We start from the raw sequence: 21,623 nt of genomic DNA, 5'->3' as shown, positions 1-21,623 counted from the left end.
TCAATACCGTTTCACTACTCCCGGTAAAGGAGCTACAAATGATGCCCTTGCAATATATACACGGCAACACTGAAAGTTACATCTATCAACTTGCACCCCTGCTGGCAAGTACTATTGTTTGAATCTTGCAGCATTCAGGGCTATACTTGTTGGAAGATTCATCAAAGTGGCGACTCTACAGTGCAAAAAGCCTATTGCTGGGCTAAATTTTGACATAATGTTATTGCCTTTCAGGTGTAATTAACAAAACACATTTGAAGATTCCTCAGGTAGTTTTATATTATTAAAGCAACTGACCCTAAAGTTAAAGTATATATATATATATATATATATATATATATATATATATATATATATATATATATATATATATATACATATATATATATATATATATATATTTTTTTTTTTTTTACCAGTGCTCCCCATGGGTCGTGTGTCAGACAATGTAGAAGGTATCAGATAAATAAACATTAAGAAAAGGAAAACCTTGAAGGAGATCAATGCCGCATGCAGGGGATGACGCTTGGCTGAACAAATGTCATTCTGCATACAAAAACAGTCTGGTGGGTAGAAAGAACTTAAAGGAGAGAAATGAATGAGTCCTCCTTGCTATGTGGGAAAAACACTTATCGTCTACAATTAGGACATTGTTCTCTGCAAAATGTCTCAAAGGCCTGTGAATCTTAATTCATCAGTAAACAAAGTGCCTGGTAGTCTGATATGGTCTTCAGGAGGAAAACAAACGTTTTGAGAAAAGGAGACAAGAGTAGGAGGAGTTGGAGGTCAGGGACCTTTAAAGGTGCATTCACATCAGGAGTGTCCGCTAGACGCGGTCCGATTGGGGACTCGGCTCAGTTGTAGGAGGGTGTATCCGTGCAGACCAAGACTGCATTCACACTGCACTTTGGTCAAAAAGGCCAAACCTTCACAATATTTCATCCCTATTCCCACCAAAGATGGCGCTGCAATAGTATTTAGCAAAAGAGAGAACAAGACGAGGCAGAGGACCCATCACACGATTGCTATGTATTTACCCACAATGCAATGGAAGTGCAGGAAGTGACTTTTATTTATTAATTTTTATTTTTTTGTCTGCTTCTCCAGATATTCTTATAGTTAGGATATGAGCATCTCCTGAGTTGGAGTCTGCATCCAACCGTCCAGGTTATGTTCATTGCTCTTATAGTTATGGGTAGTCTAGCCAACCATTACTTATGTAGCAATGGGGATGTCACCTGATGCACTGAGATGTACCTCGCTCTATTTCTCTAATATATTAATGTATATGCCAATATTTCTGTCTCTAACTTATTTCTCCTTTTTTCCGCAGGTCTTCCTGATTTCACATGTTGTTTTTTTTTCTTTCCTGTCATCTCCACCCCAACCAGTCGAGGCAGATGGTTGCCCTCCCTGAGCCGGGTTCTGCCGGAGGTTTTTCTTCCTGTTAAAAGGGAGTTTTTCCTTCCCACTGTCGCCGCGTGCATGCTCAGGATGGGGAATTAGATCGAAGTCATGACTTCATGCAATCATAATGATCATATCATAATGATGTGTATGTTGATTCGTGTATGTAAAGTGCCCTGTGACAACATTGTTGTGAAGTGGCGCTATACAATTAAAGTTGAATTGAATTGCTTCCTGTATTTGGTCTGCTTGAAAACAGGCCACGACATGTGTTTGTAGGCGGACCAAGTACGCTTCTTTGGTCTGAATCAGAATTCGTTTGGCGCATTCAGAGCTCCTCAAACAAAGCAGACTTTCTGAGCAAACGGATTTGGATTTGAATCAAAGAGGCTAATGTGAATGCGTCCTAAGTAGACATGATATTCACCTTTGAGAGTATTTACAGCCCTGCTCAATTTTTAATGTCACGTCAAAGATGCAGTAGCTTGTGGAGAAGGAACTAAAACAGAAGCAGATTCTAAGTATGACAAAAAACAAGAAAAAAAGTTAACAAGAGCAAAGAACGTGACTGAACACAAGTTCTTTACTTTGTTAATTTTACAGACTCCAGGGGCATAGTTTTTTTCCAAGAGGGCAGTTTGTCACATTAAAATTAATGTCAGTACTTTAACAAAAAGAGGAGCATAAAATGGTAGAAATATTTGTGCCCCTGTTATTTTAGATGGTGACACACTCTCTATTTAAATTGTTTTATTTAGGATTTTTGTGTATTTTATTCTGATTATTCAAAGCACACGTGGATTAATCACAATGCATCACATTTGTAAGGACTAAGCGTCCTTATACTATCCAAAGACGTGCTTGTTGGGTTAACTGTCAATGCTTTTAAATTCTGGTGCAATAAAAATGTTTTTAAAAACATGCAAACAAACATACAAATAAACTGAAATAATTTAATGTCACTTGTAAACTTACATTTTGTTAAATGATCACATGAGGCAATAGCTACAGTCGCTGCAGTGTTTTCTTCAACTCTCTATCAGAATTTTGCACCTGTTGGCAGATATTTAGGCCCACAGGTCATCAGCAAAGTGCACTAATTTGTCCGGGACATGTTTAAAATGATTTTTTAACTCTATTTAATTCAAAAGCAATGTCTTATTTCCTTTATATTTGCTTTTTAAAATGGTTTTATATACTATAACCTTTTTAGACTCCAGTTACTTATGTGAATTTAGCCTTTTCTTTAAAGGAAGGGTATGAATAAATTTGAGGACAACTGCATACATACATATACATACGATACTATCATTTGGTTATATGAATGTATTTAAAATATGTTCAATTCCAAAGGGCAAATCTAACAGATGCATAGTTGAAAAGATGAACTTCCAAATAGCCACATCCATATTTCTACAAAAATGTGATGAGTGTTGATATTTAAATTCCAATTTAAATTGCAAACTTGCACAGAAAAGTGGACGGTTGACCTTGTAGCCAGACTGTTTTCTGAGGGGAATCCACTTTCAACAAATCCTCTAGACGATGGGAATGTTCTAAGACTTGTATATCTGCAGATGAAACAGGTTAAAAAATTAAAAAATAAAGAAATTTAAACACACGCCTCAACTAAAAATATATTTAGCAAATTGTAAAACTTAAGCACAAATCACATTATTTAGATTAAACACTGAAAACAATACTTTTTATGTAATGACTTAGATCCCTTTAAAGCTTTTTGCTACATTCTAGTGTTTTTAATGCTGCACTTTCTGTTCTGTAATCATGTCAGTTTAATTTGATATAGCCGACATTATAAACTGATATTGACTGAATAAGATGTATCTCGTCCTCTTCATATTCTTAGGCTGCTGCATAAAATGAGAATTAGCTGAGCTTCATCACAAAAAGGACACAATGTACAAAGACCTGCTTTGTGGTGGAGTGATACTGAAACTACTGTTCACACTTCTTCCCTTTCATTCCAGGTAAACTCTCCTATTTTATTATTTTTATTATTTGCATTTGACCTGTAAATTATCGTTTACATAATCTGCATTTAATCTGTGCAACCTGTCATCACTGATGGCAGAAATCTTATATCTTTTTGGCAGACTGAATATAGGTCTGTTACTATGGCCTCTGCAAAACGTGATTTCCCATAATCCTTCTCTGTGTGTTCTGGCTAGAATTAAAACAAATAGTGAAATCATACATTAGCTGGAATGCATCCCGGCTTGTGACAAAGTGCTAAATGACGTCTTAAAGCCAACAGTTAACCAGCATTTACATTAATGAAAAATTGATGAGAGGCAGCAGTTGTAATTGTTGAAATAATACACTGCACACATTCTAGATATAAGAATATATTTATGAGGGCTTGAAAACTGTAATTAAAAGTGTAATTTGTCAAAAAATGGTCAGTGTCTTCAATTTATAGAAAAGCAGTTGGTCTTTAGTGTGGTTTAAAGACAGGAAATTAATTAAGTTTTTATTGAATTAGGAATGCATTTTTGAACAGAGGCATGTGTGTAACATCTTCTAGTAACATGACTCCATAACTGCCTCTGATCGAAGAAGATTACTTCCTGGACCTTTTAGTCATTGTTGTCCAACAAAAGTCCTCTTGCTGCACAGCATGCAGTCATGTTTGTCATCTTTTACATTTCATGATGTGCCAAATGTTGTAAACTGGTGAACTCTCTGAACTGCAGGCAGACCAGTCCAACACCAGACTTTTCTCTGAATCCATGCTGTTCTGGTAGATTGACCACATCTGTTTTGCTTTATTTGGATCCTGTTTAGCTACAGCTAAGCTGCAGCAATTCTTGCTGGGTTCTGACGCATAAAATATAGTATGTTATAACAAAAAATGAAAAGCAAACCTAAATAGGTAGCATTGAAAAAGAAAAAAAATAAAAATTTCATATGATATCATTTATCTTATAATTATTGAATAAAGATTGTGTCTATTTAAGAGGTGAATAAGAGCATATAGTGTATTAAAGCTGGTATATACCTCTCAGCATTGGTGGTGCCTTCCCAAATCAAATGACCAAATCCATATGAAGTAAAACTTCCTCATATCATCCGAATTCCAAACTTTTAAACTTACTGCTAATAGACACACAGTCTCTTTGCTCTGCTCCAGAGGATGTAGCATCCATGCTTTTCAAGAGAACTTTAGATAGGAAAAAAATAATTTATACAAACAGTTTTTCACTTTGCCTCAGTTCTATTAACCTTTCCAATGAGCTTTTCCACACAGAAGTCAACTTTCTCACAACACCTGTGGATGCTGTGATCTGTGTTTGCGTCCGTTTCTGTGTCTATAGATTCGCTATTTTCCAATAAAAGCTTAAATGTCTGGATGTAAAAAATAGCTTACCAACAGGCAAATCTTTTGTATACATAACATACATAAACATACATAAAGTGTATTCAAGCTAAAGGAGTTTTCTTCGTATGAGTTTCCGAAAAAAAAAAAAAAAAAAAAAATCAGACGTGGTTTGATTTTTCTATCGTTCTACATTAAAAAAAAAAAAAAAAAAAAAAAAAAAAAAAAAAAACACATTTTATTGACACAACTACTTGCATCATCTGTCTGTGATAGATATTTATTTTGATTCCTTCATTCCAATCAGTGTCAACCTTCATGAAAATGCAATTATTTATCAGCATTTAATGTGACTCTACCTTGGCAGCTAACCACATAAAAGCATGCTAAATTGACTTCCCTTTACTAAAGCCCTTCAGTGACACTCATTCCTGATATCTTATAAACTGCTGCTACTCAATATGAACATGGCTGAGAGGAAGCTTATATGCTGCAGGCAACAGTTGATACAAATCATAAATTTGCAAAGACAACATAAAAGCTGGAAGACAGCATTCTTATATATAGACGCTGATTTCCCACTGCTGTTCCAAGAAGCTCTTTTTTTTTCTTTTCTTTTTTCAATGAAAAAAATTCCCATTTTCTCTCTCCGCATATGCAGCTAGCTCGACACTACGAGATAAAAATCTTTTCAATCTGATTAAATGCTTTTGGATTTAGCTCATAGGCTGAATAAGCAAAGGCGCATTTAGAAAACAAGCTTTGTCTTCCCAATACAGATGCAATCCTGAAGTGAGTGAGATTTTATATGTGGTGTATGGCACCTGTCAGTGGGTCTGCAGAAGCAGAGGCTAAGATAAATTAAACATGTTACGCTTCATTTGAGCAACTGGCTGGTTATCCCCAAGTGGCTTTTCCCTTTTTTTCTGAAGTGAAAACCTTCCAGATAAAAACACAGCAAATTAAAATGGAAAAAAAAGGACCAAATAAAGTCCTAATTTATCAGCATCTTCATCCAGTTTTATGTGCTCAAATCTAATTATATAGCAACAATCAGTTAGTCTATAAATGTTAATGAAGTGCTATGACTTCAGTAATGCATGTTTATAAGCAGCACACATCGTCCACAGAGAATCCTGTACTTTGTCGGCTCAAGCCACAGATTAGATGCATTCTTCTTAGAATCCGAGACAAAGGCCATTATATATTTTGATGTTTGTCTATCTCTTTTGAACCTTCATACACAGGTGATTATTATGTTTTCTTTCCCATTTTCACACACAAATGAATATAAAGGCATTCGTCAGAGGAGATGGGATCTTATTATGTGCCATTTGTATAGCTTCTGTGTGACAGAATACAAGAGATGAAACACATTTAGAAGGATAATTGCTTTGGTCAATAATGGCAGGTCACCTGTTTTACATTCCATTATGGTGGGGATGGGCTGTGGCCCACTTCATCACAAAGAGATAAATAAAACCACAGAGGAGCCAGAGGAGACCCATATCCCAGGTAAATGAGAGCTTTATGAGAAAGATTAGCGCAAATCCCTCACACAGAGCATGGGAACATGTGGGGTGAGAGAAGCGTTCGGATACAGACTTGGCTACCTCCATCTCACAAATTCCCCTGGTAATCGATCAAAGCCCCAAATCACAGCTGCACACACAGAGAAAGGAGTAGCTGAGAAAGAGGGATGGCCTGAATCGCAGGCTACCGCACTGACGAATGAGGGCCTTGATTTGATACACAGACACCCATTCATACACTTGGTCTACACACATGCACATAATGTGCACGCACATGATTTCTCCCTACAAGACACACATCCACCCACAAAGCATCACTGAGTGCAGATACAGTTTAGCAGAGGAACAACATCTGTGAAATGCTTTTCTGACTATATAAATAAGCTTTGGATGCCATCTGTAGTGAGAGCTGATCATTAAACTCTGTTAACCTGCAGTACTAATATCTGCAGGGAGAACTGGGAGAGACAAACACATTTAGAGGAAAGCATTTCTCATTCCCTTAATGAACATATAGCTCCTCCCCAAGCAGCAGTCAGCATTGCCCCATTCCATACATGCACATATCTGCAAGAACACACCCACTCATCCACAGACTGATTATTCCAAACACTCAGCAAAGATAAGAACCACGATGATAAGCAGAAAAGAAAAGAGAATTCTGAAAACCAAAGACGGATAATGAATAGGTGCAAGTGATGGAAAGAGCGGAAAGAAGGTGAGGGAAGAAAAGACAAGGAGGAGCGGAATAGTTTGATTTGACCCATTCAAGTGCTGCATGTCTTGTGTACGCTTCAGTGATTCCTGTGCTGCTGCAGCACGGGTAACACAGCAAGTACAACCTGTGCAGGGAGCATATAACTCATTAATGAAGCCCCACATCAGGTCTTTGTGCCAAATACCATCTGTATTCACCAAGAACCACACAGATGCACCCACACATTTCCACTTTACTTTGCACGAGCAACACAAAGACAAAGTGCAACTACAAATTAATCCGTTTTTATTTAAAAATGCATCCAAAATTACACCAGTGTGCCTGTCATAGCATCTTCAACAATAGGCAAATGCCAAAAGTCCTCAGCTAAACCACTGCACAGTATTACACTATCAAGCTCAACAATCTCAAGAGGCAATGTATTAATATGCATCATGTTACCAAAGCAACGCTCACTCACTGAAGAACAAAAACAATCCAACCAGAGTTCAAGTTCACATGAGTACAGCAGCATTTACCACACTGTAATATTGGGTGAAGGATGGATAACATACCGTTAGGACTTTCCTCGTCAATGGTCACTATGGTTGCGGGGGGGCCTGGTCGGGACAGCTTACATTCTGTACATGCAAAAAGAAAGATAATTAACACCAAAAAAAAAGAAAAAAAGAAAAAACAAGATATCTGTTTTACTATTTAAAGACCTGGACTGTTTAAAATAAATAAACTGTAGAAGTAACATAACTAGTGTATATCCAAGGTCTTATAAGTACAATTTTGAGGAGCATGTTGAGTCCACTAGTTTCGCTGTATGTCCTGCCCTGATAAAATGCATCCAAAGTGGAGCTGCTAAGTTACAGCATTTGTCGACTGACTGTTATAATTACTTATTCATTGCCTGAAGGATTTTTTTTTTTTTTTTTTTTTACCTTTTATCTCCAGTCAAGCATATGTTTTATTTTGCAAAAACTGCCATCTTTTCTTTTTAATAATGATTCCAGAAAACGTGTGGTTCATTTTTCTACCAAACCATTCAGTCAAATACAATTAAACCTCACAGTTGTAAAAAGCAATAAGCCTGAGAGGCTGATGAGTAGGCCACAGGGTAGTAAATGAGATTGGGTTGTTTTCTGGTTCAATGTTTATTTAGTAAAAATGACAAAAACTTTATATATATATATATATATATATATATATATATATATATATATATATATATATATATATATATATATAAGATAATTTTTGTTGAGAATCAGGATCACATCAACTAAAGTACTTCCTATTGGAAACAGTGGTAAATGCTCACTGAGTAAGTAACATGGCAGACACAATTTTCTGTTTTGATCGAGCTCGATCAGAATATAGACTTTGTGAATGTTTTCAATTTCAAAAGTAAACTAATAAGGGCATCAAGGATTTTGCTTTGGAAAACTAAACTGCTGTTGTATTGCTATAATGATTAAACAAACTGATTATATTTTGAATTTTGCATGACATTTACCAGCCGTCTGCACGTTGTATTGATTTGTTCTTTCATTTTCACTGAATGGAGTTAAACTATTTACGTGAGTTCAACCTTAGTCTCTACAATTTATTCTAAACTATTTGTTTCAATAAAACCCAGCTTTGCAACATATACTTTCAGCAGTACAAAAGCCTGTTTCGTTTCTATTAAAATATCATAATACAAACAAATACTTTAATAGTTTTGCTTCCTTAAAGAGAACATTTAATTCAGAACTAATATGGTTTAATCAAAGTATTGCTAACAGAAATGTGATCAAAAAATAACTGCAAAAAACAAATACATTAAATACGTCATTGTCCTGAAGAAAAATGCATCAATCTTCAGTTCTATTTTACAGCATCTCACTCCGCAGTCATCATTGACTGCTTCAGCAGAAACCTAAATGGGACACGAGGCAAACTGACTGCTGAAAATATGAGGCAACATCATGAGCAGAGCACAGGTGAGTGCAGCTTCACAGATGGAGGTCACAGCAGCTAGATGGTACAAACACACAGGACACAAGTAATGACAGCCTGACAGACAGCACCAGATGGGGCAGCAGGGGAGCTATGGAGAGGAGGAGACAGGAGAAAGGAAAGTCTATTGTCGAGGAAAAACAATGCATCATGCTGCTGACGTGAGGAAAGTTTGGGATCAAACGTATATCAACACGGGGAGAGGGTGAGGGAAACGGCAAATCACGGAGAGGAAATAATCCAAAATGAAAGTAGAAAAACAGATCCTTGCCCTCTTACCCTCATACTGCCAGCCTGAAGGAGTCAGGGGTTAGTTTAACCAGAGGAAAGTAGAGCAGAAGCATGAGAGGGGAAAGAAGAAGCATGAAAGAGTTAAGGAACAGCTCTGAAGTTAGGAAAGAAAAGAACATTACTGCAAAAAAAGGACTATTAGACCATAGAGGAAAAGAGGCAGAAGAGGAACAAAGATTTTGGGGGTGAAACACTGAAAAAGCCTCTCATTAAAGAAATGGTGGATGTTAGTGATCCACATTCAGTTTTGCAGATATGGTCCGCAGCTCTCTTCTTACTGCCAGTAGCTGCTGACAGAGTTTTACAAGAGAAGCTGTGGAGTGCATTACAGATATGAATAAAGCACAAAAACTCAAACGAACAAAAACTATGAATAGCCAAATAATGTGGTCATTTATTTAAAATCTTATTTTAAAAACAGAAAATTTAAAAAAAGCCTAGGCAGTCCTATTTTAAAGAAGCAATGGTGCCTCCATCTTCAAAGATATTGAATCTCAAGCAGGTTGCGGTAAAGTGGTGTCATCTTGAGTCACATGTAATAAGAGATGGATAGAACAGCAGCACATCAACAGTCACTGCTCTAGTGTTTCACACCAACCTTCTGTTGCAGTCTTCAGTTGTGCAACTGTGCACCTGTAACCAGGTGCAAAACAGTGGATAGTTTTCTTATTAAATATGCATGCCCATGGGCCTTCGCTAATGCAGTGGCTTTGAAAGCATATTAATCAGACAAAAGAGGACCTAGATGGGACATTTCTGTATTCATAAACATATCTGTTTTCAAAGTTTACCTCCACACCAAAATAAGCAAGTAAATAATAAAAAGCTATAACAGAATTTTTTGATATTCACTGCACTTGTTTCTTCTTCCTTTTCATAACAACGAGTACCATAATCGGTACATCTTTTGTCCCAAATTACATCTAGAGTTCACATTTATGCACCATGAGAGGATTCATGAATTCATGTCCTTGCAGCATATTTCACTGTCACAGTGACGATCCATTCCCAGTGAAATATACCATGTTAAAAAGCAAACACAACCATTCCTAAATCTTAAATCCTTGGAGTTGTCATCAACATGCACCAAAATTATGAAACTAATTCCTAAAACATATTCACTACTAGTTTTTAGTTTTTTCTTTTTTTTTTTCTTTTTTAAAGCAATTAGCAAATCTGCACCTGCATACTAAAATAATATCATCTAGTAGCAACAGGATGAACAGAGCAAGTGGGTCACACCTTGAAATGTGAGTCATAAACAACAAGCAACATTAAAATAAGTATGCAGGTCTGCTCTGAGAAGACATCATCCTTCTGAAGCGGAGGGGTGCGCGCGTTTGTGTGTGCTATTTAAGTAGACTTGTGCACATTTTGAGAAGCTTTTCAAGGGATCACAGAGGGTATGTTTAGTTAGTGTTTCATGTGTGTGTGTGTGTTCATCTAGAAATATATGTGTGTGCGTTTCATTAGTGCACATGTGTGTGCAGCTTTAGTTGGTGGTTGTGGCAATAGGGGAGTGGGATCTGAAGAGACTGGTTGAAAGACGTGAGGCTGAGCCAAGAAGAGATAAAGAATAGCACCTACATTGCAGAGACAACACCTCCGTGCTATGATCAGAGAGCAAACATGTTGCATTCAAATGCATCTGAATACAAATACAAAAACTCAAAAGCAGTAACTTCTGCTCACAGTCACACTTGCTACAAAATTGAAATGGTCCCAATTTCTCGCTACATTTACACATTTTAGCAGTGGGTGACATTTAAGAGAATATAAAAGATGTTTTCTGGACCGCACACTTCCCCATGGCTCTTTGGCATCATACAGGAATGTGTCAAATCTTCTGTGCACCCACTCCTTCAGTGCTCACTATGATAATGCAGCTAAAAATGTGCAGACTGGAAGTAACAGAAAAAAGCCACAGTCTTGAGTTAGCATCTATTGAGGTGTAACCAGAATAGCAATTAAAGAGGATAATTTGATGCCTACTTTAAACCGAAAAAAAAAAAAAAAAAAAAAAAAAAAAAATGAGTGTATGCAGCAGCACATCTGTGACATGTAGTGGTAAGCCAAGAAGGAGATAAGAAAGGAATGTGTGAATATTTTATAACCCTTGCCCTATCTCCTGAAGATATCTGATGTAGTTTAAAAATGGTAAGAGGTTGAAAACAACACAGAGCAGAGAAGTGGGAGCTACAGAAAAGATACAGCTCATCGCAGAGCTCTGCAGGAAGGGTATGCAGCAGCATGATACCCCAACCTACAGAGGTCTGTGGATTATCAACAAGTCACTCATCATTCAGGCTTTGAACCATTGGCTACAGCTTCCATGTGACATGCTTCTTCTATTACACGTCATTTCTCTGGGAAATATTTTGGGCAATGGCTTATGAAAAAGTTATTTCGACTGCATTCATACTGAACAATGATTTTTAGTGGGTCATGATAACTGCATCTAATTACACTTGAAAGCTTTACTGTATCTTGTTTTATGAAACACACTCAAAATGATGTGCACATTTGCCAAAAAGTAGCTATACAGCTGCCAAGAATACTGACAACGGCAGAAACCAAAGCTAATTCATTTTGACGATCAATGGAAACGGCACTTTGCTTGACCATTATGCTTTGACTGTTCTGTGGCGTTCTTCCAGGTACAGGTGTCAGTAATGTTGACTTATGTTAGGAGCATGTCTGGTTATTAGCCATTATTAATACATGTCTACGGACAATTAGTGATACTTAATAAAATGATTCATGTACAATCTGACATGTTTGGCACCTCTGGAGAAACTCCAGAGTTAATAACTATACATCAACGTCTGGAAGATCTGTCTCTGTGTCAGTATTGGACAGATATAGCTCAGACAGAGCAGATAATGAAAGTTTTGAAAAGTGGTGACCTTTGCAACCAGCAGGTATTACAATACACATATACAGTGAACAAACAACTTTAAAAATATAATACATTTTATAAAGTAAAGAACAATAATTATACTTTAGTTAAGAAATACTACTGTTTAACTCCACTACATACAAATGCTGTGACAGTGACTGTGTGTGTGTGTGTGTATGTGTGTGTGAGGGCGTCAATACAAACTGAGGTGATAAAACAATGGTGGGCAGAATTGGCACTTCTCAATGGGGCTGGTGATGTCAGAAGATGGCCACTGTTGTTGAGGGAACAAGGGGGTCACAAGATGGTCGTCATTGTCATGGAGACAGTGGAGTCAAAAGACTGCTGCTGTTACCATAATCATCTGAGAGCATGCAGCTCTTGTCGATGTAGCCACATAGCAACAAGTGCTACAATGGAACAAAGGAACTATGTTTGATGTCCTCTCTGGTGTTCAGATTGGTAAGAAAGACACAGAGATGTTTGAAAGATGGAATTTTGAAGGTGCCAGTTTAAACCAAGGATGCAATTAAAGCATGTAAAAGCAACTCTTTATAAATATAACATGACTTGCCTAAAATTCTTGATTCAACAAAACTCTAAAGAAAATCAATGTAAACCATAAAAAAGTGATAATAAGTTGCAGTTGAGTTGACAATGACTGCTACGCTATGCTAAAGCTAACGCTGATAACTGCTGAAGCACCGTATGTGTCATATAGTTGTGTTGAGGCTTATTCGTTCATAGGAGAGGTTAGCAGGGAGGCTAACTGAGCGGTTCTTGTGAGGAAAACTTGGAGGAAAACCTTCCTTTGTTTCAGATTCCAGATTCTGGTTTATGCTGCAAAACTGAGACAGAGAGATGCGCTGCTTCTTGTAGGCTGACTCGGGGATTAGTAAGGGCAAGTTTAAGTAACCAGGGTTTGTCATCTGGTGAGACCTGGAGAGGAAAGCAGACATTCTGTTTCTTGGAGCTTGGGGAAGGGAGGTGCTACTTTGATCCTCCAGGATGAGAGTAGGGATTGGTGTGACCTGGTCAAAGGTCTGACCAGAAACGAGTTTGAGAGGAATTGAGGGCTTGTCCTGAAGTTGGAAGAAGTCGGTAAGAATGGCAACCTGGAAAAAAGTTTGTTTCCTTGCACAGTTAAAGATGTTCATGTTAACCCACAAATGAGAGCTTTAGTTCAATGGTGTCCGAAAAGGAACGATTTATAATTTTGTCTAAAAATAAAAGATTATCCAATAGCCTTAAATATTCAGTAAGTCCAATACTTTTTAAAGTCTCAGTGGAGTCAAAGCTTTAAGAACAGGGCAATTACAACAGATTAAGTAGGCAGTTTCCAATCAGTAATTAGTAATCATGAAGCTGTACACTTCAGAGGCCATACTCAAAAATAATCAAAACATTGTGAGTCTGACCTTGGGCTAATTTGCATCAAACTAAAAGGATCATCTCACTAATCAACCAAACAATTCTGCAAACTTCAATTATAAAATGACTACGGCAAGACTTGATACAAATCTAGTTGTAAAAAAAACATTATTGCAGTCATGCCTCAATCAATTTCAGAAAGCTTGCAGTTCTAGAAAATAACAAATTTTCCTGTCAAACTGTAACATCTGATAAAAGATTAGAGAGGTGGGAAAAATTCAGCCCACAACGTGTACTGGCCAGAAACGACATTAAAAATATTGCCTTTGAATTCTGTAGATCCACCTCATGCGGCATGCTTAAACAGCATGTTATGTGTCTTATTCACATAACAGCATGTTATGGTGAATAACACATGTTGGGGGTGTCCTGGGTGGCTTTGAAACATTGGTTGCTAAGGATTCAGACAAACAAGTCATATTATAAAATAACTTAAAAGAACCTATAAGCTGTTTGCAAATTTTCAATTATGATGTTCAAATGAAGATCGCCAAACAACCTCCAAAGCAAGTTGTCTTTACAAGGCAGTTCATCAACCGCTAGACTGATAAAACAAGAAAACTGAGAGATGGGTTCTGCTCACTGACATTTACTTTCAAAAGGCATTTTTACCTGCCACTCGATTCAATAGCCTGTGCTTTCCTGTGGCTTCCTCTGTAAAAGCACCTTCTTAACAACCAATAAATCAAACTGCTGCTGCCCAGGAGTTTAAATCTAAAAAAAAAAACAAAAACAGAAAACAGACTTTAAAGGACACCTAACCTAACAAGCAATGTGGTTCAAGGGGCGGTATTGTGTCATTCAACCTGGCAGAGCTTTACAAGACACCCCAGCCCCCCCCCCCCCCCCCCCCCCCCCCCCCCACCGTTTTTTTTTTTTTTTTAGATAACTTTGAAATTCAAATCGTTTCACAAACTGCAGTGAAACCTGCTTGTCATCTCTAGGTGTGGGCAGTCATTAAAAACTAGCACAGAAAGCATAAAAAATGGCAAAAGAAGAACAAAGAGAGATGAAAAATTATCTAAAAAGGGCAAAAGCAATGAAGAGGAAAGCAGAAACATATTTTTCATCCTTTAGATGGATGGCAAACTGCCAACTCAACCCAATGTTCCTCTTATCATAAAATGCCTCGTACTGTATGCCCGTATGGACTCATAAATGCTGCTGCCCTTTCACATAAATATCAAGCTGTAGTGATGATAAAAAAAATGTCTAACCAAAAATTACTCTGACAGCAAATGAAAAATCTCAGTGGGACATTACTTGTCATTGGAACCACAGCACCAGTGGTCCGCTTAAGGGACTGATGTCAGGAATGTCTGCTGACCCCTGGTTTAACCAAGATCCACTAAAAACACTTGAAGGTTGGCCCAAACAATTATACACAATCCCCAGGGTGGCAGAGAGCTACTTAGAAATGTGGAGACAGAGCAAACCTGTTGGATATATGTAATATATTTTATAATGCATGGGTCGAGCCAAGAATGCCCCCAGAATCCAGAGGAACTTTCCAAAGGAAGTCCACTAGTGGCTAGCAATGGACTGCTGTCTGAGGACACACACTGCTAGATAATGGCTGCTTAAGAGCAGGTGGCAGGTCAAAACAGAGGAGTGGATTGTTTTATAAGCTTACATTACATTTTTTATCAAAAACTACAAGCGATATTTGAAATAACAATTGAAATTTACAGGCATTTCCATTGAACATTGTTCAGAGCATAAGCCTAAGTTCTTGCAAAATCTCATCCGGTTGACGAAAGTTTACGAGAACTCAGGCTTATGCGTCTTTTGCAAGGTAGCCACTTAGCGGTTATTTAATTGCTGCTGTGGATATTTGCAGAACTTTTCAAAGCTTTTGTTTCTCATTTTCTTTTCTAAAACTCGGAAATTCACTTTTCTTTACTTCCTTACATCTTTCCTGAAATTCCGTGTCACATCCGGGGACACGTAAATGCAAAAAAGTGTTTTCATTACACTTTTGTGATATATATTTTGATGTTGAAAAATCTGAAAAATCACCTCATGAGAGACTCAAAACTTTTTCAGCAGTATTTGAGACTTTGTCCAAATGTAGGTGTTTCCATTAGCAATTTTTTTATTGTGATATTTATATTCTAAGTGTAATGGAAATGTAACTATAGTAAGCGAGGCCAATTGGCTATTTGTCTGCAGGGGTTACATACAGCTATAAGCAGTTTACATTTTAAAATGGCTCTCTTGTTTCAAATCATGCAGTTGTTTGTTGAAACTTGACCGTACTAAACTCCTGTGTTCAAAAGTGAGGAATCAACTACTAATCTGTCAAGCACAAGCTAAAAGTTATCTTTTTTCTATATATGCAAAGTTCCAAAGTACAAGAACATGCCTCTCATTTTCATTTTCACATAAAGTTTTGACTTGCTATATGGATTTCAGTGCCATTTTACATTAAGATACACCTGTGCCAAAAAAGCATTCATAAGTTTCAGAAAATACTTGTTTTAGTTTTTAAATTTACAAGTTTGCCCACAAATGCTCTGATGTATTGTGTTACATTGGCTTTATCTATATTCCAGTGATAGCCTCTAATAATTTAGTTAACTTCTGAACGACACTAAGGATGATAATTATTAGATTGTACCGTATTTTCGCGACCATAAGGCACACTTAAAAGTCTTATTTTCTCCAACATAGATAGGGCGCCTAATAATGCGGTCTGCCTTATGTGTTTACTGAGTTCCAAAATCTATAAATGTTATTGTGTGACTTTGATGAGAGCGCCGCTTGATTGACGGAGTGTTTCCGACACAATGCTTATATAGATAAAAGGCGAACTTAACAGAGGGCAGCATGAGAATGGTAAAGGGGGAAGTGTGGGCGTGAAAGAAGACGCTCAAGGCATGTCCTCCGTTTAGTGCTGGTATGTGCATTAGGCAAAACAACATCGGTTTGGCTAATGACCCTTTATTAAAATGGCACCTGTGAAGAGACACGTTTACTAAGTTACAAAGTTCAAACTGCAAGCTATCAGCTATGCAGACAAACATGGGAATCAAGCAGTCGTGACAGAATTCAAGATTAATGAATCCATGGTTTGCATGGGGGCGATGGATGACAGATGGCGAACACAGTTTTACTAAGACTGGGAGGAAATGCCAGGCGAGTTACGCCACAATTTGTGAATGGATTGCGGATGCTTGGGCTAACGTATCTGCTTGCATTGTTGTTCGAGCTTTTGCCAAAGCCGGCATCATTTATGAGGAGCCACACGGCAATGAGACTGACTCTGACAATGATGTGCGGGAACCCGTCGTGTTTGATGGAGAACTAGCCCAGCTGTTCATTTTCGGATACAGAAGATGAGGACTTTGATAGATTTGTGAATGAGAATCAATCAAAAAACATTTACTCAATTCTTCAGTAAAGTACAACTGAACTCAGTTTTTCTTCTGCTGCCTTTTTTAAAACACACACAAGCAAGCATGTTTTAAGCTAGAGTACCGGTATGTTTTACCATGTCCGCGCCCTAAAATTCGGTGCGCCTTATGTATGTGTTCAATACAGAAATAGCACATATAACTGAGACTGCACCTTTTAATTCGGTAAGCCTTGTGATAATAAGGTAAATCAACATTGCAATGAGCAAATTCCATATACATGCATACATACATATACACATATATACATATACAGAACATGTGTGTATATATACATATACATTTTTTTTCTGCAGGATAACAATTTTTTTCTCTTGATTTACAAATACAAGCTCATTTGCAAATATTCTTTTACAGCAACAAAATCTTTATGACTATATTAAGGCCATACAGTTATTCTAACTTCCCTAAAGCTAATGATGAACCCCACTTAATGCTTAAGAGTAGCTGGCATTCAGTGATTCAGTTTTGCCTTGTGCAGAGCCAAAGCTCAAACACAACTCCACATGAAAACATTTGGCAATTTACTATTACATGAGGAAAAAAAGCAGCTGAATCGACGTGGAGTCAGGCCATGCAATGTGCTTCTTTCTGCACTCTGCTTAAGTTTAGCTTAAAGAATGCAATCACTGTCTCTGTCTCTTGGTATTTCTCCCTTTTCCTTAATAATGGTTAGAAGTGTGACTATTTATGTGTGGCCTCTTTATTTGTATTTGAGTGACTGCTCTCAATTTTTGTGGTCACATGTGGGGGAGAATGGTAGAATGTGTTTATGTGAATGAAATACATGGCAGGCAAGAGGAGGACAAGAGAGAGGCCAGCTGCTGTGACTGTAAAAGTAGGAAGAATGTCAGAGAGACAGAGGTGGAAATGAGAAATTAATGCCTGCAGCATCGTGTAAATTATTAGTGGCTGATCACTGAGGACATGGGGGGGGGTACTTTACTTTACTTTATGTGTTATCCCTTGCAGCCTCTCCTTCTCCACTTAAGACTCCCCTCTCGTTGCTCTCCTGTCTTTGTCCCTCTGTGAGGTTAACCACACAGACAGCAGAGCAAAGGTTGCAATCACACTCCAAGCACACAGTTCAGCCCTTGCATGCTCACATACTGAGCTGCAAGATGGGCCTGTTGGTACAGACCTGCAGCAACGCGAGGTCCGGTCTTACCAAGAGGACCCCCTCCCTTCCTGTGCAGCCCAGAGCCTGATTACAGCATAGTGGTGAGCAGATTAAAAGCCTCTCCCCCCCTGTCACTCCACTGCTCCCTGACTCTCCAGTCCTCTGCTGCTGCTGCCAGACGCAGTCTGCACATCTGGCCCCTCATCAGACAATCCCAAAAATAGACAAACAATTGTGGGTCAGATTGAATGTGCAGATGGGGAAAACATGGTAAAGAGAGTCACAAGCAGAGATGAGAGTAGGATTCAAAAAGAAGGAAAGCCAATGGCAAACGTCTCTAAGGTAGTACATAATACAATAACGCACACCTAACTACACACACGAAGCTCATCTAAACAGGGTTCAACACATAGGTGCACATATGCTTTTTTTTTTTTTTGAACATCTGGATTTAGTGCATGGGGGATGTGGAGGAATGGAATATGAATGAATATACTGCTGTTTAAAAGGGGACCAACAGTGCAATTTTTACATGCATGCGTACTGTCAAAAATGAGTTTCTTTTGTGCAAGACTATTAAACCTGCAGTGCAGCAGAGTCGGAACCAGATGCTGCAGGTTAAGAGGGGAACATGACAGGGTGGCATATGGAAAAGAGGATTATTAATGCAATCTGAAAGCAGCAAACATGTTAAGAAATCAAATTAAAATGACAGAATACAGATGCAATGTGGGAGGACAAATGACGACAGGAATAGAGGGGAACAGTGTCTGATTTTTTCTCCTTTTTCTGGGTAGGGACTAATCATGCATTTTTGTTTTGACAGGTGCAGAAATTTCTTAAGCTCTTTTTTTCACAGCGAGTGAGCCATTTAATCAATTACACAAAAGTGACACAAAACAGCACACAAAAATAAGGCCCCTGCATGAATAGATTCATGTGAGGAGGAAAAAGAATCAACCAATTTGCATTTTTTCCCCTCTTTCCATTCCCACCAGTTTTGTTGATAAATGGAAGAAACCACAGAGATTTCTAAAAGCCTGGCTTGTTTTCTCACACAAAGTTAACTGTTAATCAGAACTGTGAGATTCATCAAATTACTTTTAAATAAACTTGGAGGGTGCTGTGGGATTCACTAAAAATATCTTGTCCCCCTCATAGCTTAACACATCTAAAAGCTAGTTGCTATTTTAAGTAGACAAGACAATAAACAAGCTCAAAGAGTCAAAAGCCAAGGGCTTTGAGCTGGGCAGAGTGGGGAGATTTATGTGAGAAACAATAAATAACATCATGCTGTGGGACATTAAAATCCTAAATTCGAATATCAAGATCGTCCCTGACTAATGTCGTTAACTAACAGAACAACAAGCACTGCATCCATTCTGATATATAGTCCTGCTAAAACACAGATGGTCATTCACTGGCACACCAATCAAATTAACTCATTTTCTGGTCTTATAATTATTTCCGTGTGCAACCAGACAAATTACAGGCTGCTTCCACATTTACAATCAGCAGAAAAAAATGTTTCTACATACAACAAGGGTGACATCTGATTTACACAAAAACAACAATACATGTGGGAAAAAATATTTAATTGTATTTAATTATATAATTATAATTTTACTATATTTGATTATATGGTTAATTATATAATACTATAATATTACAGAATTACAGAAAATGGGAGTGTAGCTGTACTTTGGTGTAGGATCCTCTTGCTGATGGGAGAACTCTTTTTGGTGGGTTCACCTTGGTATATATACATGCACAATTTTTATTCAGTAAGATTAACCTTAGAAATTGAGCAAACACTGCATTTCTAATCAACATTTAAAATACATTAACCCTTTATTAGGTGAAGAACCATATTACGTAATTTTATTGGACAACAAAATCTCTTCGCATGCTACTCTTGTAAATTGTAAAACCACATGGATTCCCTACCAATCATCAAAGATCAAGTTACATCGCAGATATTTCATAGAGACTTCCTTTCAAGATAAAAATGAGAAGAAATTGTATTATTGACTGCTTATTAGTGTAGAACTATTGCAATTCTAAAATAAAGTAACCAAATGGTTAAAATAGTTTTAACATCCTTAATATCACTGAAACACTCTTCGTTTATATCATGGTTTGGTTCGTACCTTGGTTTTAGGAGGGGAACAAATGCAATAAAACTGCTTAGCTTTGGTGTAAACCTGAACATGTTTAATGACATTTAAAATGAAGCCAAAAACAGTAAAAAAAAAAAAAAAAAGAAAGATTCCACAATAAAAACATGGCACAGACAGAGATATGACCCTTCTATAATAATAGACCAGACTATGGGAGGAATGGATCTCCAAAAGACTCGGTTCAAGACCAGCAGACTGTTATTGTCTTATCTATTTCTTTTTTATTATTTACATACATCACTGGGAAGGCAATGTGCTCCCAAACAGGAGATTTTTAACAGTGGAAGTGGGTCTTCAAGTTTCAAGCCATAATGTCTGCTGACCAAAGGCTGAACTGCACTCAAGAAAGCATAAAACTGCATAAAAGGCAGTCTTCAGTATATTTCCTTATACATGAACTGACATAAATGCAGAGTAGATTTTCATAAATATGAAAAAAAAAGTCATCTGAAACTTGAAAGTGCAGGATCTTTCATCTAAAAACCTTCATTTCTGGCCAGTTTGTCAAGGTTTCTGTAAGCTTGTTGTTCAGAGGTTTAACATGTTGACATGTAATTTAACAGAAACAAAGAAAAGAAAAAAAAGGAAAATAATCTTTCTACCACCTTAGACTTCTGACAGTCAAAAGAAACATGTTTCCTTTGCACAGTGCTACACGCAACAAAGAGGAAAGCTGAAGGTGATGGGCACAGTGGCTGCACATACCTTCTGTGTCCTGTCCCCAGCTGTGGGTGAACAAAGAAAGGATTGCCATTCCTGTCCCCAGCCATCTGACGAGCCACCACCCCCGTCGCATCTTCTGTCAAGCCTTACTGCCTGCCCACCTTAATAAGAAAAAAAAAGAATATGTTGAGGAAAAAGAAACAAACAAAAAAAATCTCACCAGTATGTCTCATCCAACCATCAAGGCTTCTTGCCGTGACCCACACACAAGTTCATTCAGCTTTACTGAAAGAATTCTCATACGGTTAGTATTTTTGTACATTAAATTAATCATCCTATCCAACTTTGTTGACATTTACAACTAATCCACTGGATAATCTGAACAACCAGAAAATTGGGGGGTTAAAATGAACCCATACCTCCCATTTAAGTCACGTGCATTTAAAGGAAAAGTACGGCATTTCTTTCATTTGCACCCTGCAGGCTTGACAATACATTAAAACATTAAGGCAAGGAATGCATTAAATCTTCTCCTATATTAATTACTTTGAGTATTCATATTTAGGTTAGAAAAAAAAAACTTTTTTGGTTTATCCTTGTATGATTCAAGGCAAGTAACATTCACTTTTACCCTTATATA

At 37.5% G+C, this 21,623-nt stretch overlaps 1 protein-coding gene across 1 annotated transcript in view; it reads right to left on the bottom strand.

The window, feature by feature from the left end:
- The window catches only part of LOC306762815 (protocadherin-15-like), a gene marked incomplete at its 5' end in the record, with an annotated part of 165,886 nt that extends 144,770 nt beyond the window's left edge, over window positions 1–21,116 (bottom strand). The window contains 3 exons of the mRNA XM_079249435.1: window positions 7,549–7,614; window positions 9,263–9,277; window positions 21,026–21,116. Of these exons, the coding sequence (XP_079105561.1) occupies window positions 7,549–7,614; window positions 9,263–9,277; window positions 21,026–21,116 (172 nt within the window). The remainder of the gene's footprint in view (window positions 1–7,548; window positions 7,615–9,262; window positions 9,278–21,025) is intronic.
- Between the last annotated feature and the right edge of the window lie 507 nt (window positions 21,117–21,623).

The sequence above is a fragment of the Telmatherina bonti genome (assembly GCF_933228915.1).
Source record: "Telmatherina bonti genome assembly, chromosome: 11".
Lineage (NCBI taxonomy): Eukaryota > Metazoa > Chordata > Actinopteri > Atheriniformes > Telmatherinidae > Telmatherina > Telmatherina bonti.
Note: the sequence above shows the minus strand (reverse complement) of the source record. Positions and strands in the feature narration are given on the sequence as shown.